The sequence below is a fragment of the Vigna unguiculata genome, chromosome 7, assembly GCF_037176805.1.
Source record: "Vigna unguiculata cultivar grain cowpea cultivar isolate G323 ecotype 2 chromosome 7, ASM3717680v1, whole genome shotgun sequence".
In the NCBI taxonomy this organism is placed as follows: domain Eukaryota; kingdom Viridiplantae; phylum Streptophyta; class Magnoliopsida; order Fabales; family Fabaceae; genus Vigna; species Vigna unguiculata.
The window spans coordinates 14,418,832-14,438,222 of NC_140798.1; the positions used below are offsets into that span (position 1 = coordinate 14,418,832).

The 19,391-nt window shown below is 33.1% G+C and overlaps 1 protein-coding gene across 2 annotated transcripts; it reads right to left on the reverse strand.

Annotated features, from left to right (window-relative positions):
* Positions 1–9,789: 9,789 nt before the first annotated feature.
* On the reverse strand, positions 9,790–18,966 carry LOC114191059 (ribonucleases P/MRP protein subunit POP1-like). Of its 2 annotated transcripts, XM_028080216.2 has the most exons (13): positions 18,810–18,966; positions 17,265–17,528; positions 15,782–15,975; positions 14,390–14,859; positions 14,093–14,189; positions 13,773–13,883; positions 13,412–13,696; positions 12,590–12,708; positions 12,036–12,506; positions 11,641–11,749; positions 10,967–11,550; positions 10,334–10,501; positions 9,790–10,216 (listed from the first exon to the last, which is right to left on the reverse strand). In XM_028080216.2, the coding sequence occupies exons 4-13, from the start codon at positions 14,848–14,850 to the stop codon at positions 10,021–10,023; spliced, it is 2,601 nt and encodes an 866-aa protein (XP_027936017.1). In that variant the 5' UTR covers positions 14,851–14,859; positions 15,782–15,975; positions 17,265–17,528; positions 18,810–18,966; the 3' UTR covers positions 9,790–10,020. The 2 variants fall into 2 exon arrangements, with proteins under 2 accessions (XP_027936017.1, XP_027936016.1); XM_028080215.2 differs by lacking the exon at positions 15,782–15,975.
* Between the last annotated feature and the right edge of the window lie 425 nt (positions 18,967–19,391).

Consider the following 19,391-nt stretch of genomic DNA (forward strand, 5'->3'; position numbering starts at 1 on the left):
CTGTTTTTCTCTAAATTTCTGAATCCGTCTTTTATTTGTTTGACAATCAAAGACAACTAGTGGTTTAATGGATTTACAAATGGAAAGTCTACACTTTTGATCAATCAAAATTTTAAATATAGTAAGTTCACTTTTTGTTCTATTTTAGAGTTAGGCACATGTCGTTCAAAGATCCATGCATGTGGCTCAAAATAATTCGAAGTGAATCTCTGTTTAGTTGTAATCGTAATGTTATATTTAGATATGTGATTTGATGTCTATGTAAGTAGTTAAAGCATCATGTGAGAACTAGATTTATAAGACTAATTTTGAGTATAGGATGTTTTCTACACCAGATAAGGAAAGCTAGTTTTAATTTATAATTGTACTAAACATATATGAATTCTAATGAATGATGATGTTTGATGAGGAAATTGGTTGTAGACTGTCATTAAGTTTGTATGATGAATAAAAAATGATTGAATGTAAAATATGGGTTGCATGTTAACTTGATCTATAGTGTGTTAAATTTGAATTGAAATTATAAAGTGGTATATTGGCCGCTAATGAGTCATTTTATATGAATTGGTATTATTTTTAACTTTTAAAGAGGATGATGACACTCATTAGAGCCAAAGATATCTTGCATTATGCAGTTTTGGTTGCTTGGGTTATGCAAACTCGTTGGACGTGTCAACCGCTTGCTGAGTGAGTGCCAAAATTAATTATATTAGAGAGGCAAAAAGGAGGTATTCTCGCTAGGTGAGCCAGATCTCATTGGATGAGTGTCAAATCTATGTTTGGCAAGGATGCATGAGAGGTTTTCATGATGGGCAAGCCAACCTCTCGTTGGGTTGAGTTTGTGTTTCCTGTTTGAGTCATCTCGAAAAATTTAAGATTCTCATTTCATTAACCATTAGATTGAGTTACAATTTTGATAATTGAACCTAGGCATATGAATCTTTACTTTGACCTTGGAATCTTTGATTAAAGGTCTATGGTTAGGGAAATGTTTTCCATTATTTTGATGTAATTATTGGAAGTATTGTATTTGAATATTATGCTAATGCAATATAAAATAAATGATGAATATTAACATGTAAATTAAAATAAATAATAGGTGATTGATGTTATGAGATGAATTTAGATTAAGGTAAAATACATATGTATGATATGGTGTGATGATTTAAGATTTATGAGAATATAATGAATGAGCTATTTGTGATAGTTTTGTATTTTCTTTGTGATTCTTCTTGTGATTATGTTTATTATCTTGGTAATGTTTATTTTAAATTTAGGTGTACATGAATGGAATGTTAAGGTAGGTATTCTGTAACATCCTTACATTTTAAATAACTATATATTTATTTGTTGGGACGTTACATATTCCTACCATGAGAATACTATAATTAGTTGGTTTTGTGTGGGAAGTATTGACACGAAGCACTAAAATGAAATCATCTTAACTCCACTAGTAATTGAATTCATAAGTATGAAAATAACTAGTTGTGAGACTTGAGGGAGGTTTATACCTAGAGTGTCGACAATAGTTGAACTCGAGAGATACTAAATTTACCCTATAATGCTCTATGGATTGTGGAGCGACACATACACGTTATAAGTATAGCTCTTGAGAGGCATGAGTGATTGAGTAATGGTTATAGCTCCTGGATCATTGGTGTATTCGTCTAGCTATAACTAATGAATTCTTTAAAAATGGTTAAGGAAAGGCCATCGGACGATCCCAATTTGAGGTGTATCATTGAGCTGCTAGATACGGATCAATCTAATGATTTCAAGTTGAGAAAAGATGGATTTTTCAGGTTCAAGAGGAGAATTTGTGTTTCGCAAGTGATAAGTTAAACAAAGATGTTGTTAAGGGATGGTTACAGGTTAGTGGGTTAGAAAGTGAAGGTGGAGTATAATAATCAATTTTCTTGTGGCAACGGTTGAAAGTTTTAGTTTGGAAATGGGATAGCATTGGTATGGACTATGTTATTCATCGGTTAAGGTCAATGAAGGGTCATGATGTTATATGGGTGATTGTGGATCAGTTGACCAAGAATGACACTCGATTATTTTATTCGTAAAAAGTTCAACTGTAAATAGATTTGACATTAATTGAGTTTCATTTTATAAAAACCACCATCTAAATATGTCTCTCATTTGTTTGATGATCATAGACCACCAAGGAGATGTACACTTCTGACTCGGCATAACCTTAAACAGAGTAAGTTCACTTTTTGCTCTATTTTTTACTTAGTTTAGTGTTTTAAGGCACACATGGTTCAAGGGTCCATGCATGTGGCTCGTAATAGCTCAAAGTGAATCTCTGTTTAGTTGTGACAATAATGATATGTTAATATATGAGATATAATCTATGTAGGTAGTTAGAGCATCCTATGAGAACTAGAGTTCTAAGAGAAACTTTAAGTATGTGATGTTTTCTATACTAGTTTAGGTTTGATATTTCTAATTTATAATTGTACTAAAAATATATGAATTCTAAGGAATGATGATGTTTGATGAGGAAATTGGTTGTGTGAAATTTGTTCACGTTATAATTGATTGAGTCTGTATGATGAATAAAAAGTGATTGAATGTGAAATATGGATTACATGTTAACTTGATATTTCATGTGAAAATTTTGAATTGAAATTGTAAAGTGGTATCTTTGGCTACTAATGAGCCATTTTATATGAATTGGTATTGTTTTTAACTTGTAAAGAGGATGAAGACACTCATTAGAGCCAAAGGTACCCTTTATTATGCATTTTTGGGTGTCTAGGTTATGTAGACTCACTAGGCGAGCTAACTTCTTAGTGAGTCCAAAAATTGATACTAGTAGAGGCAGGGGAGGTTATCTTCTCGTTGAGCGAGTGTTAAATTTGGGATTTAGCGAAGATGTAGGGGAGGTTTTCGCATTAGGCAAGCTGTTAGGTGAATTCGTGTTTCCTATTCTGAATCATCTTGGGAAAATTTGGATTTTCACTTCGTTGACTACTGGATCGAGTTGAAATTTTGACAAGTAGTCCTACACATGTGAATATTTTCTTTGACTGTTGGGATCTTTGATTAGAAATTTGTGGTTAGAGAAATAATTTTCACCGTTTTGATTTAATTATTGGAAATATAGTATTTAAATATTATGCTCATGCAATATAAAATAAATGATGAATTATTATCACATGAATTGAAATAAATAATAGGTGATTGATGTTATGATATGAGTTTGGATTGAGGTAAAATACATATGTATGATATTGTCTAATGATTTAAGATTTATTAGAATGTGATGAATGAGATATGTGTGATATTTTGTGTTTTCTTTTATTATCCTTCTTGTCATTATGTTTACTATCTTGGTAATGTTTATTTTAAATTAAGGTGTATATGAATGGAATGTTAGGGTAGTTATTCCTAGGGTGAGAATACTACAATGAGTTGGTTTTGTGTTTGGTGTATTAACGACATGCATTGAAATGAGATCATCTTTACCTACAATCTATTGTAATATATATATATATATATATATATATATATATATATATAATGATTTAAGATTTATTAGAATGTGATGAATGAGATATGTGTGATATTTTGTGTTTTCTTTTATTATCCTTCTTGTCATTATGTTTACTATCTTGGTAATGTTTATTTTAAATTAAGGTGTATATGAATGGAATGTTAGGGTAGTTATTCCTAGGGTGAGAATACTACAATGAGTTGGTTTTGTGTTTGGTGTATTAACGACATGCATTGAAATGAGATCATCTTTACCTACAATCTATTGTAATATATATATATATATATATATATATATATATATATATATATATATATATATATATATATATATATATATATATATATATATATATATTTCCTTGTTGTAACCATTTTCCACAGCATAATCGATCTGCAACCATTTACCAGTGCCCGCATCTTTTAACTGCACATGAAGTGGAAGTCGGTGTTACTATTCCGCTAGTAATGCAATACATGGCATTGGCAGTTCCAAAAATCATGGGGAACATTAGCGTGGGAGGTTAGGTTTTCTATACCATCTACACCTATAAATAGGTGTTCTCATGCTCTTTTAGAAATCATCCTTTCACACATCTCTCAGTCTCATGTTTTCTTTGTTTTCTCTTCTCTCTTTTCTTCTACTATTATATCTTGGGTTATTACTCTTAAATAGAGTTTCTTGTTAGTTCTGAGATCATTGGAGATACTTGAGAAGTTTATGTTGTATCCTATAAGACTTTCGCAACACATTGCAGATAAGTTCTAAAAGGCATTGAATATACATGTCTCAGAAAATCTATCTAGTTCGTGTTTTTGTCAGGTTTTACAATGCAATCAACCATTTAACACTTGAAAAAAAGTAGTGTTATTAGGTTACAATAATTATATCAATTCATTTTTAAATTTCGAGACTAAAATGTATTATACATGGACAAATTTCTATTTCGCATCTAAATTTTAAAAATAAAAATATATTTAACCATAGTTTAAAACGTCAAATTATATTTTTAGCCCATAAAACACTTAATATATTAATTTGCAAAATAAATTATTATATATATCCCAACAATCATATCATTTATAAATTTCCCGTCATTATTTTTATACCCTTTTCATTTATTTTTGTTTTGCTAACATAAACTTTTATTTCCATTCCATTTTGTGAGAAAAATATGAAGTATTTGGGTGGGTTGTCACAGAATTTGGAAGGTTACATTACATTTGATGAAGTTAACTCATGATAATTGAAAATATAGGTGTGTGAAAAAGGTGAAATAAATAGTTTTAGACGCAACGCGAGTGAAGAGACGAGAGGGGAGAGGATGAGAGAAGATAAGATAGAGAAGAAGAGGAAAGGCGAGAAAGAAGGGGGAGTGTGGTAGGACCCAGAAATGCCTTCCAAACGACAAGGCGACAAAGGTGGGACCAGACATCACAGGGCTCGGGAAAACGAAAATAAGTTGTCGTTTAATGGAGAGATGTGGTGGGGAATGGCGACACTTCACCACACACAACTCTCACCAACTCACCCATCCTTATTCCTATTCCTTACAAAATCAACTTTTTTTTTTTTTTGTTCAGTGGATCCATCTAGTTTTTGTTATCCAAACCCAGATTTATTGGTTCTGTTAGGAGTGTGAGTGCAACCTTACCTTCCGGTGTTCTCACTGTACACGCACTAAATCAATGTTGCAAATTCATTCTGCTCCTTTCTTTCATAACACCACCACCTTTTGCTTTTCCCTTTCAAACAATTTTCTCCTTTTTCACACTTTCTCTCCCACCTGTCACCCCCTTTAACTTTTATTATTCATAAATCTCTATTTTATATCATAATTTTATTTTTAACTTTTCTTTCCAAAAAGAAAGAAGGTGCTCTCAAATTCCTAGTTTTACAAATTTTTATTTGCCTTTTATTTTTTATTATTTAAAAATCATGTAATCACTATATTACGTTAACAAAATCTTAATAATCAAAATAAATTAGCAAACACGTTGTGTTTTTCTTCCATTTCTCCACACGTGTTTAGAAACTATGTTAAAAGTGACTACAGATTGAAGTAGTCCTATCCGATTGATATAGACTTGCTGGATATAATTTTCATTTTTAAAAAGTAGATGAGTATGTTAATAAAATAATACATATATTTTACTAAAGTGGACTTCATTTTCCAAACTAGTACAAAACAACTCTACGAGGTCCGAATTTGGTTTTTGAAAGTTGAATTCTCATCTCTGATTTGCTAGACCTCGTGAGTGAGTTTATAAAGGGCGAGAGATAATTCTATCTCTTATGCTGTATTTGGACTCAGAGTATGAATTTGAGATAGTGAATTTATAATGATTTGAGTTAACTTGAATGTAAATATCAGATTATTTGAATTAAGAGAAAAATTATATGATTCGAGTGAAAATGAGTGAAAAATTTATGAAAATTTATGTATGATGTGATTGATAAAATTTAATAAATTTCAATTTTTAATAAAGTAAGTTGTATGATTGTCATTTTATCCTTCGATGTAAATAGAAAAAATGATATTAAAATAAAATTAAAAATATTATTTAAAATTAGAAAAATATAATTTATCATTAATAACTTAAAATAATTTATAATATAAACTATTTAATTTATATCTTCATATTTATTTAAATATTTTATTTTATATAATTAATTCATTTACAAAATATATTTATTTGAATAATAATATTATATAATACTAATAATTATAATTATAATTATCATTAATATTTAAAAATAATAATTAAATATATATATATATATATATATATAATTATTATAATATATATATATATATATATATAATATGATTATTATGTATATTATCGTTATAATATACGGTATTATCATAATATACATAAAATTAATATATAATTATTATATATATTTTATTATATAATAATAGTAATTATTATAATAATTATAGTTATAGTTATCATTAATAATACGTATAATAATTAATATATATATATATATATATATATATATATATATATAAAAGAAAGTAATAAATATAAATAAATTAAATTATTAAATACATGAACAATGAAATAATTTTAATATGATGAGTTTTTCTTTTGCATTTTTCTTTATTTTAGAGAATGCTAAAATCTATAATACATGTACAAATTCGCTCTTTCAAATCAACATAAATAAGTGTAACCAAATTTGTCTGTAACTCATTTTCCATCCGCATGAACAGTACTCATGCATATCCAAGCACAACATCAATATCATAGTCACATTCATTATTTTTTAAGGTTTTTTTTTGAAGAATCATATTTGTGTTGTTAGAAATTTATGTTATTAGTAATTAAGAATGGTGTAAGAATGATGTAATTATTTCGTGGAAGATAAAGGTGATGCATCAAGAGAAATTTGTCAATTAAATAATGAATTCTAGTAGTTTTTTATCAAGCTTAAAAATTAAAATTATACTTAATTTGAGTATATTATTTTGGATTTTAAAAAATTATTAGTCATCTTTCATTTGTTAGATCAATCTCAAGCAAGCACAAAAAACCATATAAGGTGGGAAATTAGTTTTTGGGGAGTGGAATTCTCACCTTTGTTTTGTCGAACCGGTCCCAAACTAGCACAAAATACTATACAAGGTGAAAATTCGATCTTCGAGGAGTCGAATTCCAACCTTCATTTGGGTCGGCAACAAAACTCCCATAAGAATTTAGTTTTCAGGACAAATTAGTTTAAAAATAGAAACATTATACATTCACATGGAGTATGAGATTGTGTCACTCACCAATGAAGTTGGCCCGTCTCGGTTGGAACCCATTGGCCCTTTGTGACTCTTTGCCTCATTACAAAGAAGTCCTTCTTGGTTTAAAGGGGTTGACTATTAAAAAATAGCTTAATTAAGTTTCATGTCCATGATAAATTTTGGTAATTTTAATTGGATTCCTATTAAATTTTTCTGACCTATTGAGTACTAAAAAATTTTGTGTTTCAATTGAGTCCCTACCGTTTAAATTTTTTATTAATTGGATGATGTGGTTAGGGGTGGGCAAAAAATTTAATTTTCTTGATCCAATCCACTTTTGCTCCAATCCACTCCATTTATAATCCATTTTATTAAAAATCTAATCCATTTAAAATCCATTTAATGGATATGGATTCCAATCTAATTTACATTTTATATATCTTATGGATTGGATATCCATTTTATAAATCAAGATTTTTAAATATGGATAATCCAAAAAATCCAATCCAAATTTTCAATTTAAATTTTTAGTTGGGTTAGACTAAAGGTTGAGAGGAACTATACTAAATTCAGACTTGGATGGGCCTTGCTCGACGACCTATACGGATCGAACAGGCCCGACAAACCGAACGAGTCGATCAGGCCCAATGACCTGATGAGTCACGCGGACCCGAAAACCCGAACGGACCAGGCAGAACCAATGACGAAAACAGGTCAGGCAGCCCAAAGACTCGAACGAGTCAGGCAGGCCCAAAAACCTGAACAGGCCTGACAACCTGAACGGGCCCGAAGACCCGGATGGGCCGGACATCCTGGCGACCCAGACGGGCACGACGACCCGGATAGGCCTGACGACCCAAACGGCCCGATGACCCGGACGGGCCCGAAGACTCGTACGGGCCCGACGACCCGGATGGGCCTGACGACCCATATGGCCCGATGACCCGGACGGGCCCGAAGACCCGTACGGGCCCGATGACCCGGATGGGCCTGACGACCCAGACGGCCCGATGACCCGGACGAGCCCGAAGACCCGTACGGGCCCGACGACCAGGATGGGTCTAACAACCTACACGGGCCTTACGACCCGGATGGGCACGACGACATGAACGGGCCGGACGACCCGAATGGGCCCGACGATCCAGACGGACATGACAACTTGGACGACTTTGACGGGCCTGGCGACCCGGATGAGCCTGACGACCTACACGGGCCTTACGACCCGGATGACACGATGACACGAACGAGCGCTACGACCCGGACGGGTCCTACGACCTAGACGGGCTCGACGTCCCGGACGGGCCCTACGACCCGGATGGGCCCGACGACTCAGACGGGCCTGATGACCTTGACGTACCTGACGACCCAGACGGCCCTACGATTCGAACGTGCCCGACTACCCGATTGGGCCCGACTATTTGGACCTGTCCGTTCGGGTCGTCTGGCCCGTCTGGGTCGTTGGTCCCATTCGGGTCGTTCGGCCCGTTCGTGTCGTCGAGCCTGTTTGTGTTTTCGGGCCCGTTCGGATTGTCCGGCCCGTTCGGGTTGTCGAGCCCGTTCGGGTCATCGGGCCGGTCTTGATCGTCCGGGCTGTCGGGTCCGTCCGGATCGTCGATCTCATCCGAGTCATTCGGGCCTTAATGACACAAGTTTTAAGAAATTCAATTTAAATTTCTTTTATTAAAAATGGATTCTGGATTTTAAACTTGATCCAAATATTTGGATTGGATTTAAATCTTGATCCAAATATTTGGATTGGATTTAAATCTTGATCCAAATATTTGGATCTGGATTCTAAAAAAATCCAAACTACTTTTGCTAAAAAAATGGATTTGGGTCAAAAATCTAATCCAATTATTTGGATATAAAATGGATGTGGATTGGATCATTAAATATCCAATCCATGCCCACCCCTACAATTAACTTGTGGACTTCTTTTAGTATCTTGAATAAAAGAAATAAAATTAACCACACCTCAACAAGCACACACTGTTTACTGGACATGAACATTCTTCATCTTTTATCTCTTTAACAATGACGCTGGATTCAAAACGCACCTTCCGAAGCACCCAGCTGAATCAATTGATCAAAGCAAGAGTGAGAGTTTTTAATGTATACAATACCTCCAATTAATGGTTCACAGAAATTTTACTTTTACATCTATTATGTTCACATAACACATCCTTCAAGTAAATAGTAATCTTAAATAACACATTAACAATAAAAAGTGCACTTAACTGGGACTAAAATAGCAAGTATTGCAAAAAATAATAGTAACCCCGTTGAAACTATATTTCAATTTATTAGTTATCTAGAACTAGACTATGACAGTTGCAGAATCATTATCTAACAATTAATCTCTTAGATTATATAAGTATATTCCTCCTTTTACCAAAATTAAAAATATAAACATTTATCTTTATCTTCTCTATAGTTTAATAGTAGACTTTAAGTTACTTTTCAGTACAGCTATTGGTTTTCTAACAAAGCAGTCAATTCTCAATAATTATAACAATTTTTAGCATGAAACAAACCCCCGTTGATATAGGATCACAACAACATAACATTAGTATAGCATTTACTAAAATTAATGAACTAGTTCCTGGACTAAAGTGCAATAGTTACAGGAGTGGATAATTTCAAATATCTAGATGATGGAGAAGATACATAAAAGTTCAAGATATCTTCTCCGCTTTCCTCTTTTCTTGTATGGAAAATTTTGACTATTTGATTCTAGAAATGTAAGTTGCACCGTTCAATCCAGCAAAAAAACATTTTACAAAAACCCAATGTCATTTTCCTTGTATTCAAGAACGATAGAGGCAAGAGCAAGTCTATATGCTGTAGATCTCAAATTCCTGACGAGTACATATATTTCCCTCCTCTTTTTCATAGGCGTCTCCTTCCACTGTTCCTCTCTTAAATGAGATAGTAAAACAGCCTCGCAAAAGCCCTCAGCTACAAGACTCTTACTGCAATGACATTGCACTCGGTAAGATCCTCTACAATGAGACATTTAAATGTTCTTGTGGACATTTTGCACAGACTACTAAATGATTAAAGTTAAAAAGTGGATAAGATTTTACAACCTTCCTTGAACAGAACCTGTTGTGACAAAGCCAATAGGCCACCGGTGAGACTTGCTAGCAATTGAATCATCTGGTATCTGCATTTCCCATCTACCAGAGGAATGTTCTTTGAAGTATAATCGCATAGCAGACTGAGACATTTGAAGTCCCTCTTCACTTCTCTCTGAACTGCAACAATATACACGACACATATACTTATATTTAAAATATTTATATTAGTCTGCACTGAAGTTTTAGTTTTAATATCTTTTCCAAGCAACAGGAGAAGAATGAATCATTTCATCTTTATCTTGTACTTCAAGAAATCGGCAAAACCACAGAATTATACAATGATAGCAACATTTGTAAGATTCCACATGAATTGCATGAACCAAAAAATTGAATTTAAGAAAATCAATGTTGCTTTGTTAGTTGCTATTCTTTGCCGAATTCCACCCTATAATTAATTGACAAGAAAAATAACTCCTTTGAAATAACACTTGCACATCATATTCTATTACCCTGACATTGATAAAGCATAGGTGTTGACTAAATTAACAGCAAAAGTTTACTAGAATAATGGATCATATCCAACGAAATGAAAATATTATTCTCAATAATAAAATGGGAATTCATAATTTCGATATTAATTACCTTGAAGTCCATAAAAATATATCAGAAGGATTTGGTGCACAAATAACTGCACCCTCTTCGAAACATCCTTCCTTGAATGGACGAAGATGAACTCTTAGAAAACATGGCTTATGGTCATATATGTCAGAGCTTTTATACCTTGGATCAAGCTTTAGTTCTCCATTAATAAACTTGGAGATTCTAGCCTCTCCATCTGCTGCATAAGGAAACAATAACAACTGACCGACTTTGGTTTCATGGAGGAATGTGGTCAGCATAGAACCTGTCCTAACTACAGTTCCATCAAACGAACTACTCCAAGAGTCAGAGTTTGAGATTTTAAAGCTACCAGGGTAAGGGTTTGGTAATGAATTAGAGTTGGTCAAATCTTCCCTAGTTGAAAGATCAGGAGTCTTCATTGAACTAATCATTTTGTCAAAAGTAACGCGAACAATACCCCATGGAGGTTGGATGGGAACTCTCAAATGCCTTATGGATGGAGGACGAAGTTCTTCTTTTTCATTAAATGCAGTTTCTTTATCTTCCATTAAGCAAGAGTATGCCTTACAATCTGGAAAATCTGAAGGGAAAATTGGTAGCCCCATCTAGATAAAGAGAAAAAGATATATTAGTTACAGCAAAAAGGCAGAAAATTTGCATTTTTATGCAGTAGGGGATGCAATGTAAATACTCACTTCACATGTAATCCAGTGCTTCTCTTGCAAACCTATTGCATGTGCCCCATTGGAGATAAGTGGAATCCAGAAAACTTTGACCCAACTTAAGGGAAGTATAACGGACCATCTAGAAGCAAACAAATTACACAAGCATTCATTGTATAGTACGTAAAGGAAGGTTTTGACACAAATATTCAATGCATTGCAAGGAATCATGTTCAATCTCAGCAGGGCATTAAAACTTAAATGTTGATATGTTTGTCTTATTATTGTTCTTCTAGCATATATCTTACGCAGGTGATCACAAATACCTATTGTTTGTTTTCAACAATAATGCAATAGTCTAAATATATGTTCATAAACAACACCAGTAAATTCAAGAAATTAAAAGGAAAATAGATTAAAGAAGTTACCCAATGCTCAATTCCTTCACATCATTTTTTAAAAGAAGAATAGGGCAAGATCTCGAGCACTGCACCTTAGTTGAAGAGATGGCATCTCCAGAATCTGTATCACCAAGGCAGAAATTAACCATTCGTTCATGATGTTTCTCCTTGGAAATGACACTGTCTTCCACTGGGGGCCTCAACCTTCTGGTGGTAGCATACCATAGATCATCAACATTAGTCTGGCAATCTTCAAGTTTTGACCATGATAATGAAGATAAATCTTTATTCTCTTCCAAAATTCCTCCCAGTTCAGCAAGCTCTTTGCCCTGTGTTTCCGATGCATCACTTGAAGTCTTAGTTGAAATGTGCTCCACTGGAACAACATTCCTCTTCCATGGAAGTTCTCGAGGATCCTTAACATTAAGAGGCAACATAGCACAAGAAGAAAAACTATCTCCATTTTTCAGTGTGGTTGAATTTTTATTCTCTGAAATACTAAAGCCAAGAAGAAAAATAAGCCATTTTCGATCACTAATGTTAAAAAAAAGGAAATGTTTTGCCCAAATTAAACAACAAACCCTCCAACAGGATGCAGTATCTTTTGAAGAAGTTGAAATGCCCCTAATCCAATTAATTCTAATTTTGCAAGTTGACCCTCAAGGGAAAAGCAATTAATTAATATGCCCGTCTTCTCCATCTAAATAAAAAAGGAAATTGCAAGTGAGTTTATATATAGTTTACAATTTTAAATTTTTCAACTTTATGAGGAAAATTAAAATCTTGACCAAGTAACACCAACCAAATTAAAACCAAATAGAATTTTCATCTGAAACATAACATCATTTTTCCAATTTCTACATTTAAACAGATTTCTAGGACAATTAATAATATTGTGACTTCAGACAAAAAACCTTTTCATATGAAGCTACATAATTAAAGAAATATTGACAAGTTATCAAGCTGAAATGTGAATGCAAATTATGTCCAATGACCCAACCATGCCTATTCACTGGGGTAATGAAATGTAGCACTGACATGAAATGTCCAATTGAGATTATTTGTAACACACTGATAGACCAATTCGTGATGGCCAACAGAAAAAAGTAAAGGAAATCTAGGCAAAGTAATTAGTGTAGTTATAGAATTCGTTAGAATTGATTAACAGCAGTTACTTACCGAACTAGGTAGGTAGCTAGTTTAAATAGTAGAAGGGAAGTAGGATCCCTCATTCAATGTTAGCAATTCAGAAAAGAACATTAGCTTTTGTTTGGAAGGAAATACTCTTGTTTGTACTTTCATTATTGAAACAACTATATGATGTTTTCCAATCCTTTCTACAAAAAAGAAAAAATAAAAAACAACAGGAAGAACCATGTAAGAAGCAGAGAAAGAAAGTGAACCTCTTTCCGACAGGCAATTTTTAGATTATCAAATCCTTCTTCAAAGGCAGAAGCATGTATCCACACCCAAAGATGTCTAAATGAAGAACCATGCTTCATTTTGTCTAATTTTTCACATAATTCAACCCTATGTTTGTTTGAATCATTACTAATACCATTTTGTCCAAAAGAAGCATAATGATTTTGTTCATCTAGCTGTGTACTTATATTTTGTTGGGAAGTTGGTTGCCACATATAGGTCACAGGAGCAATTGGTGGACAAATGAGGTCTCCAACTTGATGCAGCTGTAAAGAAACAAAATTTAGTTTAGTTAAATTAAACCAAACTGGCAGTTACGGGAGTCAGAATTAGGATACCTACCATTGCACTTCCATAGGTTACACCGGAGATTGAAGAGTTTTCAAGATTTTCAGGATGTGTTGTTGTTGGAGAGGGTTCTAGTACCGATCTTAATACCGACGTCAATGAATCCTGTATATAATAGTCAAAATTAAATAAAACAAAAAACTAAACCATCACTATCTGGGGCTGAGAGAGACCACAACAATTGTTTGGGGCAAGCATTTCAATATGTTTCAATGAGAGAACAAGGCATTAGAAAGTCTCAGACTCAGATGCTTAAAAATGAAAAAGAAGAAATTTCCAACAAAAATACTAAAACTACAACTAAAATAAACTACCTCTGGACCCTCCAATTGGATAGCAGTGTAATAGCTTGCATCGTGTACAAGCACCCCTTCTTTGAGCCTTTTCAAGACTGCCCTCGAACCTTTCCCACTGCATAAGCACATACAAAATCCTTGTCAGTGTTTCTAAGGAAATGATAAAACACCTCTTGTTGCATCAGGTTTCCATACTAAATTCAAGCAAATCCCAACAAAATCAAAGTATCGAACAACCCTACACTATGAAATTAATTAGCTTCAAGTTCTCCCGTTGACTCTTTCATATGTTTCCTTTTAACCCAAAAAGCCTACCTTCCTTGAAGACACAAAGGAAGATGGTAACCCCAAAGCTTGGTCATAGTAAACCGCTTTGCATGCCAAACATGAGTTCTCAGCCTCTTGGTTCCATCCCCGGAAGTGCAAAACCCATTCTCTGGGTTATTCTTTAGTTCATATCTTCGACGAACACGCCGAGAAAGCTTTTTCAGTTGATCCTCCTCCAAACCTGATTCAGCAAGGGCTTTGCCCACTGTTCCCACTTTCTGCCTCTTTCTTCTACACCTTTTTCTTGCAATTTGGTTGTCAAATGCAGATGTTCTTCTTCTCTTGTTCCTTTGAGACCTATAATCATTGTTTACTCTGTTTTCTATGATAGATTGTAGACTCTGGAGCTCAAGGGCACGGGATTCAGCATATTTCTGCACGTTAATGGTCCGAGGAGTTGGTAGTACAGGTAATGAAATTTGAGGCCTTTTGGTTCCTTCAGCAACCATGGTTACGAACTAAGCAAATAAAAGAAAACGTTAGTTTACAAATTTTTAATGTATAGACACAAAATTATGTTGTGGAGCCTAAATAAAGAAACCTTTAGTAAAATTAAAGGTTCCAATCAGAATTGAAGTAAAACCGGTACAGTCCAACAAAAACTAGACAAGGCCTGTAGAAATAGTACACAAAATATACTTAAGCAACTCTCCTATCGTCTTGGTTTAATAATTAATATTGTCATCTGTCCTTGGGAAACAGAACAGGCAAACCAAAAGCAGCAAATTTGATAGTATCTTTTCTTTTATGTGTATACATCATAGAAATTTTTCAATCCCCAATTCACAGATTTCCCACATTGTCTAACTAACCATGTCACTTATCACCAACAATAACAACAATAAAAGGAATAAATGCATACCTTCCAGGTAAGTAGAACCTGATGATGCTTGTAGAGCTATAGAACTCAGTTTAACCATTTTATTCAACCAAACTTCTAAATTAAAAATTACCGCCACATGTTTACTTCTAATGCTATCAAAAGAAAGTTCTAAGACTTCTAAAACTACAAATTATAAACCTTCGCTACTATTTTAAATTGGAAACTGTAAATTGATACAACTTTTATCAATTAAAGCGACTGGATCAGCTTACAACTTGCAAGTTATCAACCACCAGCTCAAGTAAGCTAAGAATAACATAAAAAAAAAACTCCTACCAAGGAAATGAAGTGACATTATGTATCAGGAAAAAAAACTTCATAGATTAATTAATTTATGGAATTAATATTTACCCCATATTTAAGCCCACATTAGTTTTTAGAGAGATTTATTTCATCTTTTTCTTCGAATTTATTTTCCTAAAAGTGTTTCAAGTTTATCCAAATATGACAAGCAAATTTGTGGAGAAGTGAGTGGGGATAGGTGAGAGAAAATTTACTCTAAAACGTGAGTTGTGAACTATTTGCTGCAGAAGGAAAGCTTCGGATTGGAAGAGTTATTATGTGTGCGTCGTTATGGTTTCACAGATAAGACAACAAGGCAGCAGAACGAAGCCGCAAAGGTGGCGGAGCGAAGAGGCAGAGGTGGCGGGGCAAATGGACGGCGGCGAGGGATTGGGCAAGAATACAAACACTAAAAATAAGAGTCATAGTGAAGATGTTATTTTTTAGTGCATTTTTATCCTAATTTTAATAAACATAAATTAGAAATTAAACCATAATTTAAAATATATATATATATATATATATATTTGATTAATTTATATATCACATAGACCTTTAAGTTCTTCATAAATTAATGTTAATTTTAAATGTTTTATACTTTGTAACTATTATTTCAGTCATTCGATAGTTCATATATAATTAGTTGAATGTTAAAATAGAAAACATTAATTAATATAATTAATGTAAAAAATATTTCAAATTAAAATGATTAGATCTTTTAATATATAATTTAGATACATTATGTAGAAATTTATTTTCTAACTTGCGACTTTTACTAACCCATGCTGAAATCTCAGAATCACCTTTAGGTTGTTTCTTTGTTCTTGATTCTTTCATCCTATCTAAAAAAAAATATTATCACAACATAAAAGTCTCATACTTTCAAGTTTTAAGCCTAGAAATGTAATATTAAGAACACAATCATCAAAATATGACAATAAGTTGATAGCAGAAATGATAGCATAAAAAAACCTAAATTTCCTTGTTTAAGTTATGTTCGGATGGAGGTAAGGAAAAGCAGGGAAATACGTACTAAAATCTTTGTATAGAAGATCTTTAAGGGGGCAAATTGAGAGATATGTGTTCCTCTTCCTTTCACCCAAGGGAAAGGATTACTTTTACTTAAGAGACATTTGCTTAAAAAATTAATGAAAATAATGTCCATATTTTTTTAAAATAAATCAAATGTTCTGAAACAAATGCTAAACAATACAAGGGTGGGACTTCATTATTTAATTTAATTTTAACTACAACTCCTAAACAATAGAAGCAAGCAAGTCCTTTCTATGCTTATTGACAAGTTGCTTAATAGGTTGGAATATCACTTTATAGTTTTCAAAAACTCTAACGTGCTACCAATTGAAGTGAGAAACATTCTTCATGCTGCCAAATCCTAACACACACAGTGACACAGAGCCCCAATTTGAATTGAAATTAAGCATGCTGGGTGGTTATTGAAAGTCAGCATTATACAATTTCAGAATGTACCAAATCCAGTAAACATAAATCACAATGACGAAACAAGAAGGACAAAAAGCAGGGCAAATCAAGGGAGCTTAGGGCAAAATCAGGACAACCACAAAACACAAAACAATGACGAAACAAAATCAGGAAAATCAATAGAACCCAAAACCATCAGGATAACCACATAACAAAATCAAGAATTCACGGAAAAATTTAAGGGATAAATAAACGAACCTGTTCGTGGTGGCGCGCCTCCTTGCTCTGCGTGGGAACCACTGCTCTGGGAACCGCGCGCGCCTCCTCTCCTGATCTCAATCTCCCTCGCGTAGCGTGGCGTGGTGCGTGGCGTCGCGTAGCGTGGCGTGTTGCGGTGGCGTCAATGGCTGGGAGGAAACGTTCAACGGCAGCGACGCAGCGTCAAATGGCTCGGGGGAAAGGAAACAACGGCAGCGTCGCGTGAGGTCGTGAGTGGTGGTGCGGTGCGGTGGCCGTCAATGGCTGGGAGGAAAACAACGACAGTCGTGAGTGGCTTGCAGCGGCGTGAATTGGTTGGTGAGTGGTGTGCTGAGTTCACTATATAGGTTTTTTAGGTTGATATGAAATTTTCTTTCCTTTCGTCTCTCTCACTCTGTGCGGAATTGTACTCACTAACTTTAACTTAATATCATTTTTTTTAACAAAAGTTTCAACAAAAGACAACTTTAAAATGATTTTTTTCTATAATTTTAATCAATTTAACTAAATAATTACATATGTTATTTTATTTTTATTTTTTTATTATGTAATAATTAATCTTAAAAAAATTATATATTTTAATTTTATTTTTTTAATTTTATTTAAAGGTTAATTTTCTTTTAATTCTAAGTTTTTTGCTTTAGCTTTTTTTTTTTACTAATTTTTTATTTTTTAATGGTTATTTTCTTTAAATTTATATATTTTTCAATTTTCTCTCTCTTAATATATATTTGAAAAATAAAATAAAATATTAATATACACATATATACTTATATTAATTTTATTTTTAAATTAGTTGTTCAATCAAACAAATATAAAGAAACTCACATGTATATAAAAATACAAGTGTACGAGATGTTTTTAAATTATAGAAACTAAGAACAATTTGACCAAAAGGAATGAAATTCACCAAGTATAAAAAATATCATAGATATTTTTCAAATTACTGGAACTAAGATCAATTGTGACAAAAAATTGAAGGACCTAAATATTACAATAATAGGATAAAATTTGTTCAGGTCCCTCAATTTGATGTTAAATCTACCTTAACCACTGTATTCTAAAATCAGTGATTTTGGTCCCCGAAATTCTTTTAATTTGATGAAGTCCATCGTCCCGGTGCAATAAGTTCCACACAAAAAGAACGAGAGCTAAGTATAAAAACCGCGAGCACAAGAGTTATAGTTTCAAAGAATAGGAACTAAGACCAATTGAATACAAAAATTCAAGGACTTCAAACACATGCTACTCATAATACCAACTACATGTCAGAAGCAGAAAAAATTAGTGAATACATTTGGTTCTATCAGCGAATATCAACACGTTCAGTTTCCCACTTTATACATGTTTGTGAAGTGAACTATAAAAGAAAAGAATCCAAATTCCAATATTATAGAGAAAACGCAAATACAAGACAATTAATCAGAGTTTCCAGAAGGTTCGAAAACAGTTTGTACCAAACTAGACTATGGAGAAAGATATCCGTGTTTCCTGTTAAGAAACAATATCAGATATGAAGTGATCAAAAGGTCAAGTGAAGCTTACAATTTGAAGAGTATGGTGGAATAAGATCGGTGTCTCCGGCGTTGACCGGTGGTTTCCGCCGCGGCTCCTTTTATGCTACGATGCTCGCCAAGCTCTGAACTCCTAGCTTCGCAATGGCGTGTGTTTCAGCTCCGTGACCGAACCCGAACCCGAGAAAAGGAACAGCTTCTTTACAAGGGGTCTGGGTTGATAGAATACGCATAAGGGCATATTCTTCCTGCACCCCATAATTTCCTTTGCACCTCCGTAAATTTAAACATTTTAAATTTAAGTTTTATTTATAACTTTCAGATTTTTTAATTTTAAACTTAAAGTTTATATAATTTAAAATGTTAAATATTAATATTTTGGTATAATAAAATGTAAATAAAAATATAAAATTTATATTTCAAAATGTATACTTTAAAATATAAATATATGATAAAATATAAGTTTTATATTCTAAATTTTAATCCAAAATACAAACAAAATTGATGTTTAATGTTTCGAATTATATAATCTATAATATTTTTAAATTCCACTTTGAAAATTCTAAATCAGTTGAGTTTAAAATTTTTAAATTTATAAAAGTGCAGAATAAGA